General features: G+C 40.2%; 1 protein-coding gene across 8 annotated transcripts in view; it reads left to right on the top strand.

Moving 5' to 3' along the window:
• The window catches only part of brd1a (bromodomain containing 1a), a 21,874-nt gene extending 13,340 nt beyond the window's left edge, over window positions 1–8,534 (top strand). For 6 of the 8 annotated variants that reach the window (XM_005725129.2, XM_005725126.2, XM_005725128.2 and 3 more), the window contains exons 8-13: window positions 1,717–2,298; window positions 2,692–2,833; window positions 3,038–3,171; window positions 5,461–5,570; window positions 5,982–6,136; window positions 6,829–8,532. In XM_005725129.2, the coding sequence (XP_005725186.1) occupies window positions 1,717–2,298; window positions 2,692–2,833; window positions 3,038–3,171; window positions 5,461–5,570; window positions 5,982–6,136; window positions 6,829–7,012 (1,307 nt within the window). In that variant the 3' untranslated portion in view covers window positions 7,013–8,532. Of the gene's footprint in view, window positions 1–1,716; window positions 2,299–2,691; window positions 2,834–3,037; window positions 3,172–5,460; window positions 5,571–5,981; window positions 6,137–6,828 lie in introns of all 8 variants that reach the window. The other 2 variants (XM_005725130.2, XM_005725131.2) reach the window with 2 other exon arrangements.
• Window positions 8,535–16,437: the final 7,903 nt, after the last annotated feature.

Here is a 16,437-nt window from a genome sequence, read left to right as displayed (position 1 = left end):
GCGATAGCTTAATTTCTCTATCGAGTAAAAGTTATATCGCGATACATATCGTTATCGTTCTATCGCCCAGCTCTAATTCAAATACAACAAAGCTATCTATTAGGTGATATTTTTCAAACTTGGATTGGTTCCTTCCTTATTTGCTCATTAATTGTAAAATAATAGTTTGACTAACATATCTGAAACATGTGATTAGAATTTTGTTACTATGCTAAACGTCTTTGAACATGAGCAGCAATCTCGAAGAAACCAATACAAGCTATTAAAGTCCAGGGTTTTGGAACATGTGACCAAAAAGACTGCAGCAGAAAAGCCACAAATTGGTGCATAAAAATTGACCTGAATGTAAGGAGAGAAAAAAGATGCTCAGACCTTTGCACCCTCTCCCCTCTAATTTCAGTCACAGAAATGTTCCTTGCTTTAAGGACACCATGAGTGTATATTTTGATCAATAAATAATATGAAATAAAACACTAAATAGTTACTGCAGACTCCCATGAGTCTGACTGTAGAAACAAAATGTATAAAAATACAGTATTGTTTCATTTTTATTCAGGAAGAGTTTCACAGGTGGTTAAACAAACCCGTAGATGTGTGAAAAACAAAACTCACTAGCTTTGATCTATACTCTGTAAAGGATGGCTAAACTTTAAAACTAGAATTGTTCAAAGTGCTTTCTGATACACAAAGTGATTTGCGAAGTCTTTATTCCGACTCGCTGAACCAAATCGGAACAACTCGAGGTTTACTTGTCAGTGGTGGTTGTGCTTTAGCATCAGATAAAAGGTGTTATTGCTAAATCCCGAAAACAAGCGTGTTCCCTCTTGGAACTCAAACCCCTAATGGGTCTGAGGAAGTGGCATTGTCCACATCTATGGAAAAATAACCTTCCAGCATTTTGACATGATTACTCTCTCTCTCTCACTCACTCTCTCTCACTCTCTCTCTCACTCACACACACACACACACACACACACACACACAGTGAGTCTGCAGTGGCTTTCTCAAGCTTAAAGCCACTTATTGAAATTAAGAGTTTGCAATTCAAAGATGGCATTACATCCTTTGCTAGTGCAAAGGAAAAATTCATTGTTCATTTTTTTTTATAAAGATCACCCTGTTTATGCTAAACACTGCTTGTTTTACTTGTCTGATAAACAAAAGGTCATATAATAATGTGCAACTTCAGCATTTGTGCAAACACAAGGAGAAAGTGTGGGCACTGCAGCAAATTATTGTTAGTGAAAGGTCTCCGTCATGGACACTTTAGGATGTAAGTTGAACTCATTGTGTCAGTGGTTAGTAATTTAACATTCCTTTACATTAAATACAATGTATAAAACTTAGATGTTTAAAATCATTTTTCCACAAGGAATACTGTTAGACCCGTCTGCTGCTGCAGCACTGGGAAGCGCTAGTGGTTCATATATAGTTTAATTTTGTGTTTGACTCATGTGCAGCTCTCCATCACTGTAATGCTAATTGGTAATTGTGCAGTGCCTCAACCAGAACAGTCCTGCACCCAGGAGGAGAGACACAGAGAGACCTATACAATAGCTAACTAAATAGTAGTTGCTTTGGTCTTTAAAAAATATCCACTGTGCTTAGTGGTTCACTTAAGCCTGGCAGGCGACTGAGCTACCACTACACTGTTAGAACCCTGTGTGATGATAAAGCTCACCACTGTTTATTGTTTCATTGTTCTCTGCCCCACAGGAGATAAGTCTCTTCCTCCAAAACTGGAGCCATCGGATACCATTCCTCCCCTCATCCACTCAGACACAGATCCCGAACCCCCAACCCTAAAACCAATAGATGCCGCCCCTGACTGTGAAGACAAGGTTCATGGCAAGCGAGCCAAGCTGGATGGGGAAATACCAGACCTGCTCTCCTCTCCCGCATGCCTCAATGGCCACGCACACAACAGCCTCCAGGACCCTTTGTTAGAAGGTGATGTGAGCGTGGTGGCAACGTCGACCCTCGCAGAGCCCACAGGCGCAGTTAACCGCAGAACCGCCGTTCTCTTCCGCAAGTCGAAGGCAGCCAGCCCGCAGAAGCTACCCAGGAGCGGAGACGAAGAGTCCGACAGGACTGACGGAAAAGAGGGCGAGGAGGAGCAAGATGAAGATGACGCACAGCTAGGTTCCAAGTCCTTCCTGTCAGTGGTCATACCCAGGCTGGAGACTCTGCTTCATGGCAAGAAGAGGAAGCACAGCGGCAGCAGGGATGCAGAGGAGGAGGGTGGAGAGGAAGAGTGTGAAGAGTCGGGCGAGTCTCCAGTTAAACGACTCGACACTGGTGAGAAGTTTACTGAGGAAGTCCTCTGAAAACACAAGATTTTAAATAAACATCGATTGATTCTGCATATGGTCTCTTGTTTTAACGTTCTTACATGGGGTAAATTCTGCTTTTGTGTTCTGGTATTTAAGAAATAGAAAGGTTCTGATTAAATTACTACATTAATATTGAGCTATACGTCCAACCTCTTAATCTATCATCACAAACAATGCAGAGAGTTGTCATAAAAGTCATCTCAGTCAGTCCTAATTAACTTCCCTTGTTTACTCCTTTTTATCTGTTGGCTTTAATCAGAGAATGGCTTAACAATCTGTAGCTTGATCATCGTCATTTGATTGTGGCCTTTAGATCTCAGTCTAATATTTTTGGAATTCGCTGCTCTGCTTCTTTTAGGCCTGCCAAGTGGTGCTCTTCAGGTTGAGGAGCAGAAAAAAGTAGAAGAAACCAGCAGAACTAGTAGACCTGCGGAGCCTCGAAGACGCTGCGCCTCTGAGTCATCCATATCCTCATGTAGCAGTCTGCAAGGAAACACCAGGTAAAAATTTTTGTTCCCCTCCCCATTGATAATCTGCAGCTGAATACAAATGAAGAAGGAGCAGATAATGTAACACAGGCCTGCTGCAGGCAGTTTGCCTGTTTAGGCAGCTGTGTATCTGATCTATATTATCAAAGCATGCGTGCCACCAGATATTTTTGAAAGTTGACTTTGTGTTGTGTTTTTCTTGTGTTTTTCCTTTAGCACCATTCTCAGTCTTCCAAAATGTGGGAAGGGAAAACCCGCCTTAGTCCGGAGAAACACTGTGGATGACAAGAGCGAATTAATCGCCTGCATCGAAACTGGGAATTTTGCAAAAGCTGCACGAATCGCTGCTGGTAACGTGACCAGATTGTCAAAAGAATTTTTATGCATGTGTGGGGAGTGGGTAGACATCTTTCACAGAAATACAAATATTAACTATTTTAAATTGTAATATACTTTATTAACTTACTCAGTCCTGCAAACAAAATCTATTAAAACCATAGTGAAACTGGGTTTTTGAGGTAAATGCAAGGTTAACAACAGAGAGGAAACTTTTTTTTTTTTTAAACAACTTTAGGGTGTAAACAGATTTTATGAGTAGTCTTTAAACTTGGTTATTATCAGTCTTTTCAGTTCTGTTCACTTTTGTTTATATATCCAAAATCACAGCAATAGTCACCTCAAGGTGATTTATTGTAAGATAAATATCCTCTAAGTCAGAGGTCATCAGGGGCCAGTGTAGATAGCACCCTGGGTCAACAGACCTGAATCAAATGATTAGGTCATTACCAGGCCTCTGGAGAACTTCAAGACATGTTGAGGAGGTAATGTAGGCATTTAAATCGGCTGTGTTGGATCAAGGACACATCTTAAACCTGCAGGACACCGGCCCTTGAAGCCTGGATTTCCCCAACCTCTGCTCTAAGTTATACAAAGAAAACTCCAAGAATCAGACTGCCCCCTGTGAGCAAAGCACTTGGTGACAGTGGGAAGAAGAAAAACTTTAACAGGAAGAAGCCTCTGGCAGGTCCAGGCTGCTGTGAACGGTTGGTGGTGAGGGGAGGGAGACGGGGAAAAAGACGCACTGTAGAATAGAGCCAAAGATTAATATTGCTGAAAACAATGCCGAGCAGGTCATTTACCTTAAAAGCAGAAACTAAGATCCCTTTAGAGAAGTTTATTTTTGACGAAGCTGGTGTTTGGGGATCCTAGTATTCATTTCAAATATTAAAGACAGCTTTTATTGTTAAACTGCAACCAGATGGGATTAAAGCAAACAAACTAATCGGATGAGAATCAACATGGTTTTGAAAAAGTGGCGATAAAATTCCTGTTTTTATTAGATTAAAACATTACCCTTAACTAAACAGGCGACCGACTCAGGGGGTTGGGAATCGCATCTGTACCCGGAAGGTCGCCGGTTCGATCCCCGGGCTCTCTGTCCTGGTCGTTGTGTCCTTGGGCAAGACACTTTACCCTACCGCCTACTGGTGTTGGCCAGAGGAGCCGATGGCAGGATATGGCAGCCTCGCTTCTGTCAGTCTGCCCCAGGGCAGCTGTGGCTACACCTGTAGCTGCCTCCACCAGTGTGTGAATGAATAGTGGAATTGTAAAGCGCTTTGGGTGCCTTGAAAAGCGCTATATAAATCCAATCCATTATTATTATTATTATAATAAACATATGACAGACAATGGCAGGTTAACTGTCCACGTTATTTTGACAGCCTACATTTAGGGAATTTCTTATATTTGCTCTTGTCGGCCATGTCTCCTGGCTATTAACCGTTTCTTAATAAGGCAGGTGCAAAAAAAAATACTGAATAACAATGGATTTTTTTTCTTTTTCAAAAGGCATTCAGAATGAGTCGTTGACATGGTTGATTATATGTGAACGTGTGAATTTGCAGCCTTCTCAGGAAAAATAATTACCCTGATGATATAGATGTCCCAAAGTTTCACAAAAAAACTGCATAAAATATTAACTTAGTATTAAAGGGTTAAAAGGCTCCAATTTCTTCTTGACCAAAATATACAGTGTGTATCGTGACAATCCAGTGTAAATATGTGAAAATGGGATTATATTAACAACATTAACAAAATATGTATTGTAGTCTGTTTGAATTGGTACGACTAATAAGTAACATCGTTATGTATACTCCCAGTTGTCTGCTGGTCCCGTACGTTTCAAAACGTCTCTGAAATTAAATAATGTGGCTGAACTGTGTTTTTGTGCTACTGTGTGTCAAAGCACTCTCAGAGGTTTAACTTGATTTAACCAGCAGACACCTGGTATTCATACATACATATAAAATCAGTGTTGGAAATTAACTGCAGCTACCAGCCAAGTTCTTGTGAATTTTGGCACTGACTGGCTAGTCTTTATACGCTGCTGCCACCGTGGCATCTAACCAGTCAGCATCTGGAGACTCGGCCCTCATCTGAAATTCCCTTTTGGTTAATTAACAGCTGAGGGTGGCTGGTAAATTTTAATATCTGTCTCTCACCGTGGCTCCCAAAGTTAATTTCCCACCCTGATTTGGTGCCCCTGCACTTGCAGCATGGCTTTATTTTTTTGAAATGTGTTTCTGTGTGCATTTAAACTCTCACACATAACTTGTCTGGTGTTGTTCCCACTTCCATAGAGGTTGGCAACAGCAATATTTGGATGCCTGCTAGTGCTGCAACTGTTGCATTGGAACCCCTAAAGCTAGTTTGGGCCAAATGTAGTGGATACCCTTCCTACCCTGCCTTGGTGAGTGCTTGTGGGAGAGAAAGCATGACAGTCGCTGACTGTAATCTTTTTATTCTGACGTTTTCTTGCCTCCTTCCCAGTCTGAGGACACACTGATAGCAAATTTATGACACTTTTATCCACAGGACGAAGCAATCCTTTCACTACAGCTGTTGTTTTCAGCAGCAACGTGGCTAGATTGCTGCTTGTAAAAAATATTCAGTTTTTGCTCTAGGTGGCAGCATTTCTCTGTAAACCAGCAATTTGAGCTTTGCATGAAGGGACAAATGAGGAAGCAAAATTTTAGTGGCACAAGCTGGTAGTGGAGGTGCATGTGTGTGTAAATTGCAAACGTCTCTCTGCTATATCTTTGCATGTTTTATAAGTGTGTGTGTTTGTAACGTCCCTTTTTACCTCCCCTACTGCAAATAGATCATCGACCCCCACATGCCACGTGTGGGCTGCCAGCACAATGGGGTCTCCATCCCCATGCCTCCCCTGGACGTGCTGCGCATTGGAGAACAGATGCAGTACAAAGCAGAAGAGAAACTCTACCTCGTCCTCTTCTTCGACAACAAGCGCAGTTGGTGAGTGCCAGTGTCTGTATTTATCAGTCAGTAAAGTGGTAGTTGGATCATTTAAATAGTGTACAAAAAACCCTCCAAAACCTCACACCTTCCTAAACACACACATTTATTTTGGCATGACTCCCGTTACCGTGCAGAAAACCTTTTAGCTTTCCTGTATGTACACTTGGGATGCACTGATTGCAAAATGTATTTTTTTGTGCTTTCTTACAAGAACATTTTCTATATTAGACAGAACTGACCTGTGTTAGTCTTTCAGCTGTTCATCACATCTTTTTCTTTTTTAAACCAAGCACAAAGTTGATATGACACAACAGCTTAGTCTCCACTGATGCTGGTAAACACCAAGATATTTGCTGATACGTCGCAGGGCCAGTGTAGACATTAACATTTCTAATAATGATAAAACGGTCATAATTAAAGCTGTTTGTGAAGGGGAAAATAATTATAGATGCTTATTGTATTCCATAAATATTAAACTCTTTTAAAGAGTTTTTTGTGGTCAGTTACTTTAAAATAAATAAACAAAACCCAGAATATATATGGTTGTTGTCATGTTAAGGTTGTGTTTTTAGCTTTTCTCCTGCTTTTTCCTGTGAGCAGGGTGCTATTTTCCTGTCAAGAATCATAGGAAACATTGACCTCTAGCTGCTTTTCCAATGATGTGACACTAGTGTTGCTTTCCCCTTCAGGCAATGGCTTCCTAGATCCAAGATGGTTCCTCTGGGGATAGACAAGACCATAGACAAGATTAAAATGATGGAAGGACGCACATCCAGCATCCGTAAGGCTGTCCAGATCGCCTTCAGCCGTGCCATGAACCACCTGAGCATAGTGCAGGACGAGCCAGTCAGCGACCTCAGCGACGTAGACTGACTCTGACTCTCTGCCACACACACAGATTTGTACCTCTCCTGTACCAAATAGCTTGTGACTACCCTCACACCCATCCCGGACCCCCTCTGTCTCTGCAGGAGACTGAAATGTTTACTGGGCACCTGCTGTAACAGGTGGTGTCTCTTCCTTATCCATTCCTGTCTGTACACACTCCTACCACGTCCCGACGGGATACGGCTGCTGCTGAAATGAATGTGTCGATCTCTCCTCACCACTTCCATGCTTAGAGACTGCTATTTTTGTCATCCCACCTTGCCACCCTCACTCTAGTCACCCATGACTGTCGTTTTATCATTTCAAGGCAAAAAAAAAAAAGTGTCAGTGATTAATTTCATACGTTTTTGGTAGCCTTTTACCAAATCAGTCTGTGGTGTCAAGACTCGGAGTAAAACGAAAACTGTCACACTGACTTAAACTTTAAACCGTTAATTTAGCATCCAGCCACAGTCGTCCTCATGCTAAAAGTGGGCCGCAAAACTTCTCAAGCGGTCGAGATCGTACATTTCATGCTTTCACAGAGGCTTTTTACTGGCATCAAATTTGTGGCCAAAGCCTGTGTTGATGTTATGCTTATCTTTACATTCTCAAGTCAGCTCCATTTGTATTGTAAATGTAAATACTGTGTACAGTTGGCTGACATTAACTTATTTTGTAGGTTTGACAGGAATCAGTACTGTACAGGTGTTTTCTTAGTATTTATACTTGACGCATTCTTGGCACTAGGGGGAGTGCTGTTTTGCCAGTGCTGTGTGAACAAGAATTTAAAAAGTAAAACAAACGCAAAAGCCTTTGTAATAAGGAGATTAGGGCTAAATTGTCATGTTTCTGAAAAGTATCAACCTATTCATTTTTTTTAAGTTATTGAAGTTTCTATCGTAAGCTTCCATTTGGCATTAAATCATTTTGTATTACAAATAGTTTTAGTATATTTTTGTTCATATATATACACACACATATATATATATATATATATTATATTATATATTTATATGATTTGAATACATAGTATACAGTTTGTAAGCCTCTGAAACTCATACAGGCAGTGTGTGATGTTGTGGACACAACATATGTTCTCAAGAAACCAAAAGAAGAAAAGAAAAACAAGAAAATAACATAAAACAAAAACATTGCTACCCAGAAGTCTTAGATTGATTTCTCTGTGTGATGTGTTGAAACTGTTGCCAAAAACAAAACAAAAAAGGAGAAAAAAAAAGTGTATTTCCATGTGATACATTAGACTGTTACTTGGTTTTGCTGTAGTCATAGGGAGATGCGCCTGCGTTAACTTATTGTAAAGTATTTGCATTACTTTATATTCGAGGAAAGATGTGCAAGCTGATTGTGGTAAAGTGGCACATTTTGTGGTGGATACTTGCCTTCTTTTTAAGTAATGTTTTTCTAACTTTTTTTTGTAGTTGTAGACTTCCAGATATTTTATTTTATACTCTTGCCTGTTTTTCTTTCTTTCTTTCTTCCTGGGTAGCATTGGGTAGTTTTGGTATATTTCATTTTGTATTTAACTGTAGTAGTTTTTTGTTTGTTTTGTTTTTTTTAATCAGATGATGCAAAAAATATTGCTGGGACTGTTTTTTGTTTTTTGTAGTAAAGCAAAAAATAAAACATACAAATAAGAACTCATTTAGCCTTTTTTTTTCTTCTTTTTTTAGGTATACTGTCAAGCTAGTGCACATTTATTATTATTTTTTAAAGCCTCATTCAGTTTTTTCTAATTGATCTGCAACTGAAAAAAAATTCTGTTGCTGTACAAAATTGCATTCAAGAAGTTTTATCAATTTAATTTTTATGCAGCTTCTGGATGTATATTAGTACATACTGTACAGTCATATAGGTAATAAACCTGTTTAATAATCTAAAGCTACTTGAACAAGCCTTTTATTATGCTCTCTCTAGTAAAATTAATTATTTGTTACACTTAAAGTGCTTGTGAAAAATGTTGCCCATCGTGGATATGGTTATTAGATTGTTGCTAATACATCAGTGTGTAAGTGGTGTTTTACTGCTGGTCCACATGAAGCTCTCAGCTCTCTTGGAGTGCATTTATACTGTTAGATCCATAATTTGCTGAATAAAGACACAATCTTTGTAGTTTTGCCTCTGTGAATCACCGTAGTAGATTTTAAATCAAAGATTGATGTGCAGACTTTAAAGACTTGAATTCAAGGGATTAAGAATAATTTGTATTGACTGTCAACTAATTACAACCTTTTAATACATCGGAGGCTTAGACTAGCATAATTTCATAATGGCTGTTTTCAATTGTTGAATGAAATCCTTTTGCATTTTCTGATCTTGAACCTCACCAAATGTTGCGTTTCTTCCTTTGAATTCTTCTTTAAGGCCCTTACTGCGTCAGGTGGATTGAAATTGTGGCTTAACTTGGGCATTGAAAAATATCCCATTTCTTTGCCATGAGAAACTGGGACTACTTCTGCTTCCACCAGCAGTCAAATCATTAATAAACACTAGTGACCCGATTTCACTGGCAGACATACATGCCCATGGCATAATAATGCCCCGCACAATGTTAGCTGTTGTGTTTTTCTTAACCATAGAAATAATTTCCACATCAATAATTGCCATGTGTAAGTGGGGTGGACTGGACGCTGCCTCTTCTGCCAGTGTAAAGAACTTTAACTAATGTATTATCCCTGAGATGTCTTAATATAAGAAACAGAAGATTGTGCAGACTGTCCTGTATTTATAAAGCAAAAGATTTTCATTAATCCACAACAAAGGTCCTTTTTTGGAAGCTTTCTTTCATTTAATTGTTTACTTTGGTGTACTACAAACGGCCACAAATGAAACCTACAAAAATACAGATGAAATTTCAAAATCCATTTTCCACATGCCGTCAGATTTGGCAAACCTGTCCAGTAGGCCAGCTTGGAATCGATTCGGGGGCCAGGGGCCAATTGGGCCTTATGTTTGATATACCTGTCCTAAGCAGTTAATTTAAATATACAAATTAAAGCTTAAAGTCTGCACTTCACTGACGCCTTAACTGATTTAAAATACATTGTGGTGATATACAAAGGAAAAAACGACAAAAACTGCTTCGCCTTCTAACAAATTATGGCCCCAACAGTTAAAAATCAAGCGCACTTGTGACACATTAAGGACGAGTACATAATTCTCTATCCTAAGCTACCTGTTTTAGCTTCTGTCTCTTTTAAAGTCACACACTGTATCTCCTCTCCTTGGTAGAGTTCCACATGGGACTTAAAAATAACATAAAAGTAACGCTCAAGATAAATAAATGTAATAAAAGTTATATAATTACCTATGAAACGCACTAAAGTACTATTTACAAAAAGTTAAATTACAGTCGGAGTCCCTAGCAGTTAAGCTAACTAGTGGATACAAGTTTTGCATCTGTTCTGATTAAGGCAGCCACTTTCCACAGGGAGGCGCTGTTGCTCCACACACACACACATCCGAACACCCTCCGCCGTGACAACACCCGGCGTAGCCGAGTGTCCACCTGCTTTGCTCAGCCCCGGTCGTTTCTCCTCTCGGGTAGGAATCTGTATTCAGCATACAAACAGTTTTTTATTACTGTGTTCAAATGGTGAATGCGGCCGATTAGAAGACTGTCAATTAACGCTAAATCACTTCGAAGACATGGGTTTGGCGCTTCTCTCCAACAGCTCAGATAAAAAGTCTGCTAATGCCAATCCTTGTCCATCTCTACCATTAACTCCATTCTCCTTTTTTTCCCACAGCGAGTGGGCAGACAATTTCTATCTTAAGTGTTTTATTTGTTCATATGCTAATAGTGCGATGAAGTTAGCTCACAGAGGCATGTAAACTGCTTTGTGTGGGTTGGAGTTGAACCTGCACCGTCACGCTTGTGGAGTTTTGCTCTGTGGGTTCTTTTTTCCTAAGTGCATCTTAAAAGGCCAAAGCGAGGCACGTCTTCGATGCAAATTTAGCAGAAAAACTGTTGAAATATGCATTTTACTTAAGCCAATACAGTTTCTGATATTTCAGGCTCCTGACATTCAGAGAGGTAAAACAGTTTTATGGGGATTAAATGAGCTAGTAATGGCCCTGTGATATAGAAGGCCACCTTCAAGCCGCTGTTGAAAGACATCTCCCATCTTCATAAACAATTGGAGCTAATGCAGTCGCACAGCAGAGTCTGACTCCATCCCTCGCTCCTCTCTTTTGTCTGTCTGTCTTCACCAGATACTAATTGCGCGGGGAGGTAAACACGGCAGTCAAGTGGAGAGGACGGCGAGTCAAGCGTGAATATCAATCTCCCCACATCAGTGTCATCAGATGACTTTGACTGAGTTGAAGGCAGGCCTCATTAGAGATGTGGTTCAGGCAGGGGTGCTGCGGGTGGCAATAACATCCAGGCGTAGGGCTCTGATGTTCTGGAAGTCTGCAGAGCTCACCAGGTAACAGGCCTGCGGATGTATAATCCAAGCTCCCCTCCCCAAACCCAGCCCTCACAGAAGTGTCAACAGGGTTCAGGGAGGAAATGTCACATTCCCCACATAGGCGTGCTCCTCTGCATGAAGGCGTGAGGAACAGCACAAGTTCGTAGGTGTAAATGTGCATCCCGTAGTCATGCAGCCGATTGTTATGAGCTTGTGCCACCAGCTTTATTTATTTTTTTCTTTTGCCCTTTTTTCCTGGCTCCATGTCAGCAAGTGACAGCAAGAATTGCCTGCGTTGCACACAGGTGTCAGACCTGGCAACTAACTTTTCCCACCCTGCCGCCAAGATTTTTTTGGGGAGGGGGGGTAGAATATGGCGCCTGGCATTTTTGACTTCTTTCACCAGATCAAGAAGGAAGAATGTCAAGGAGATGCATCTTGTATCTGAGCTGGTGTCGCACGTTCTCTGTCAGCAAACCCACAGCAGAGATGTTGTTATTTGGCATTTGCCTTTTTATGGCTTTGAAGATATTTTTATTGTTTTTTGTTCATGAAGTTAAGGTAAAGCAAGCAGAGGAAAAAGAAAAAAAACAATGGCTAATTGATAATTGGCTAATCATATCAGATTTTACCCCTTGGCTGTAAAGCTTTAAGTCTGCACTTCACTCACACTTTAATTGTTTTAAAAAAAGCCGATGAGGCATTGTGATCACCCAGGTGTGCGGCGCGGATACAAAGAGCAGTGAACACGGTAACTGGAGAAAGAGGCAACGTAGGATTTTCAAATTCATACCGTAGGCCCATCTGCAAAAATTTTTGGATGACTTAAAATCCCGGTGACCATGATCTCAAGGTTAAGGTCAAAGGTCAAGCTTTCTGAAAATCTTGTGAACATGATAACTTGGGAAAGATGTTACCTGGGATTTTCAGATTGGCATCTACTAAAAACTAGGGGTGGGGGAAAAAATCGATACTGTGTAGTATCGTGATATTTTATTTGCTAATAATGTATCGATACAGGGACAGCAGAAATTGATATTTTGTTACAAAAAAGGTTTTTGTGCTCTGACTTCAGAGGATGTTGATCCTTTTTCTGAGCAAGAATCCTGACATTCCTTCACTGTCCAAATGTGTTTAACTTGTTTTGGCAGCAATGAACATGACAGTTTACTTATTTTAATTTAAGACATGTTTTATTTTAATTAACTTTAAAACTTTTTTATTTAATGTAAAATTATATTTTGTTTTAATTTACTTTCAAATTCTTCAGTTGCTGAATGGGCTACATAGTTTTCATAAATTTCATAGTTCAGAATAGCTATAATTGTACCAGATGGTTGCATTCAGTTAAGTTGGACTAGACTGTAATACAAACCGTTCAGTTTGTCAACAATATAACTGACTGAGACTTTGATATTAGATAAAATGAATACTGATAAAGTTTACCTTTATGTACAGAATCTGAATATTGCAAAATATTTTTAAAAATTGCAATAATATCGTATCGTGCGTTAAGTATTGTGATAATATCGTATCGTGGGATGTATGGTGATTCCCACCTCTACTAAAAACCTCTGACAAGTTCAAACCTCAGTGACCTTGACCTCAAAGTCCTAGGTGATTTTCAGAAAACTTGACCTGTGACCTTGATTGTGACCTCAAGAAGGAAGTCAACGAGGACTTACAAATTAGCTGCATCTGCTAGAATGCTGAGGGGTATCACTGGCAGCCATGAGTATTTTTATAACAGTAAAGAACATAACACAGAGGCCCCTGATCAACTTGATCTGTGAGGAGTTGTTGTTTGTTTGTTGTTTATATTTTATATTCTAAACGATGGGAGAAATGGTGAATGTTTGCCTATAAAGTAAAAGCTGCTGAAACCAACATAGTTCATTTGGCACCACTGGCACAAGCACAATGGAATGATCTAGTTTAGCAAAGGTGAGGCACGGCAGACACATAGAAGCTACAGCTGCTAATGTTAGGACACCGGTCAATCAGTGCAGCCATGCCTTCCATGCCAGAATCCAGGTGTTGAGGTATTAAAAAAGAATTCAACTTACTCAGAGTTGTTATTAAAACGTAAACTATCTATAGATGCCCATACTGTTTTTGCCCCAGGATGCAAACATACTTTTCAGTTCTGTGAATTCAAGACATGGGGGTACATAACATGGGAGTCTATGGAGATTGAGTCTGTACTTTATCATTAATTCTTCTCCAAAGAAAGTTCACTATAATGAAAACAAAAACAATCCTGCATTATCATGAGCTCTGTGGGGAATTTGAACCACTGGGACAGTGCGGCAGTACTCACTGCTAACTACCAGATGTGGCGTGTTAAAGCATGTGTGATGAGGTTAGATGCTACTTAGTAAAAGGAGAAGCACAGCCATGACTACTGTGACTCCTCTAAAAACTAAGCAAAGATGAAGTCCAGTGTAAATTCTACTAGTTAAGCTTTTTTGAAATTGATATTTGGTGACTTAAAAATCCTTTTTCCTTTCATACAAATGAAACAAAAAACCTCTAATATTTGTTATGTGTAGCTAACATTTGTTATGTGTATGTACAGTCAGCTGGTTGTTGTTTGGGACGTTTCAAACGTGTTGCAGTCGCAGATGTTCCCCCTAGTGAATAAAGTGCAATGTCAACACTCTTAACATTGTGTAGGGTGTTTTGCCCATTTCTTATTTGCTTTTCAGGTTTTCATTTAACAGCAGTTATGAATGCTGATAAAAATGGCTAATATCAGGCAATACCATCAGTCTGCCAAGAAATTGGTTAGGTTCCAGCTAGCATGCCCCATGTCACACAGTTCTTTGAGTGCAGTTTTTGAAGAGTAGCTGATTAATTTTCAGCAAAAGTAGTAATAATTGTATTTTTGCATGAAATTTTAATTTCGAGTTTAATAGCTTTTGTTCATTTTCATCACATTTGTGTAGCTGTGAAACTAAGCAGGAGTGACTTTCTTTTGAGATGTTTTCATGTCACTCTGACCGCTTCCTAAAATGTTATAGCGTTTATGCACTGCCCAACATAGTGCTCCCATCACAAGCTGATTTCCAATCCTCTGCTGGGATTTTAGTTTCCAAATCTTCATTCCATGCGTATTTACCCTTTAAAGGAATCTTTGATAATATTCCTTTTCTTAAACGGCGCTTTGTGATTGTTCTTTAAACAGAAGATGTTTAATAAGTGCTCTGGTCTGCTCTTAAATACCTGGCAAAATGGATATGTCAGCACGGGCATGCTTCAGTGTTGGCTCAAAATGACATTCGATTCAAAAGTCACGCTTTAAAGTTCTTTTGAATCACATTGCCAGACATGCCGGAGAGGTTAAAAATCTTGGGTTTTACTGTGAATTTGTTGCAAAAATATTTCTCCAACCAGCACAAAAGCCTCAAAAATGCAGATGAGAATCATCTTGTTTGTGACTGAAAGTTCAGAGGTGTGTGAGGTGACTCGTAAAGGAAACACTATGAACTGTGCCCCGATCCTCCTGCATTAAACATTGCGCAAACTATCCACTTTCCATTTTGGAACACACACAAATATTATCCTCCACCGCTCCCTCCCTGCTTCTTTCCTTCTCTCTCTCTCGGTCTCTCTCAGCAGGTCCCTGATAGGCCCAGTCTCCAGTGGCTATGTTCAAAACACTGGGCCAGAATAGCACGGGCCCTAGGTAGATAAATATTTATGGGGTGCGTTTACTTCTTACCACAGAGGAGAAGTAGAAATAGTGTTTCCAAGGTGAGCAAAACAAACAACTTCAAAGGAATTTAAATGCAGTTCATGTAAATTTTCTCCCACAGTCACATGTTTCTGCAAAGATTATCGTTATATTGTTAATGAAGGATTTTGCGCCTGATGCCAGATGACCTGATTATTGTCTGTTTGCTGGAGCTGGAGCCCAGAGGCACTGGCGAAGATGAAGCTAATGAAAGCATGCACACACAAACATGCGCCGTACATTCCTAGCCATAAGGTTATGTCATTAAGTCATGGCTTCTGGGCAGCAGTCAAACCAGCAGCTGCATTATTCATTGATCAGAGTGGACTGTGATCAGAAACAGCAGTGCTAATGGATGAGATGAAAGAGATGCTCAGCACGGAATAAACCAAAGAGAGTAAAAAAAAAAGAAAAGAAGAAAAAAATCAACGATCCTCTGGGATGTCATTTATTTACTGCTAATCTGTAAAATGCTATGCAGGCTTTTCACTGAGGCTGCAGCTTAACACCTGAGATCTAATAGCTACGGTTAAATCTGGGGGATAATATCTCTCTGGAATCCCGTTCAATAATTCAGCTCGCAGACGGCTGCTCGTCACATGTGCCCCCATCAAACGCAGTCAGGCGATCGTCTAATTATCTGCTAATGTCATGATTCAGCTGGCTCCGGAAACGTGCCGATGATGGCGCGCGTCTGGGGCGGGCTGGCTGGTTGGTGAGTTGCGGGGGAGGGAAGGTGGGAGGTGGGGGATCAGCAGGCCTCGGAGCACAGCCCTTTGATGTGAAAGATAATTACTTGTGTAGTTAAGATAATTAGCACAAGTCCAGAATAAAAGTAAATAGGCTAACTGTCGCTTCCACTCTAGCCTGAATGAACTCAAGCTGCGAGGCAAACAGCGTGTGATTTTCCTCACAGCTGAAAGTGAAATAAGATTCGGAACGAGCACTCGGACTTTGTGCGGTGTGTATTGTGTGCATTTGCATTTTGGATGCGTGCTTTGAAACTGCATAAAAGTTGTAGAAGGTGATGTTATTTAGAGTCACCTCAGCTGGGGCAGAATCTGTAAATTCAACAAATTGATTGTTGGCCATTATTGGCACATCTGATGGTTATATGGGGAATAGGGTTGCAGGGTGGGTCATGCATTATCCGTGTTTTAACATTTGAGGGATAAACAACAAAAAAAGAAGACGCCATGTCAGGATTAGGATCGAGAACAGTTTTCAGATCATCCAATCCATTGAAATTCTACGCCCTCCAG

This window comes from Pundamilia nyererei, unplaced genomic scaffold (genome assembly GCF_000239375.1).
Source record: "Pundamilia nyererei isolate P.nyererei 1_Seehausen unplaced genomic scaffold, PunNye1.0 scaffold00014, whole genome shotgun sequence".
In the NCBI taxonomy this organism is placed as follows: Eukaryota; Metazoa; Chordata; class Actinopteri; order Cichliformes; family Cichlidae; genus Pundamilia; species Pundamilia nyererei.
The sequence above is the reverse complement of the archived record's forward strand: the minus strand, read 5'-3'. Positions and strand labels throughout refer to the sequence as shown.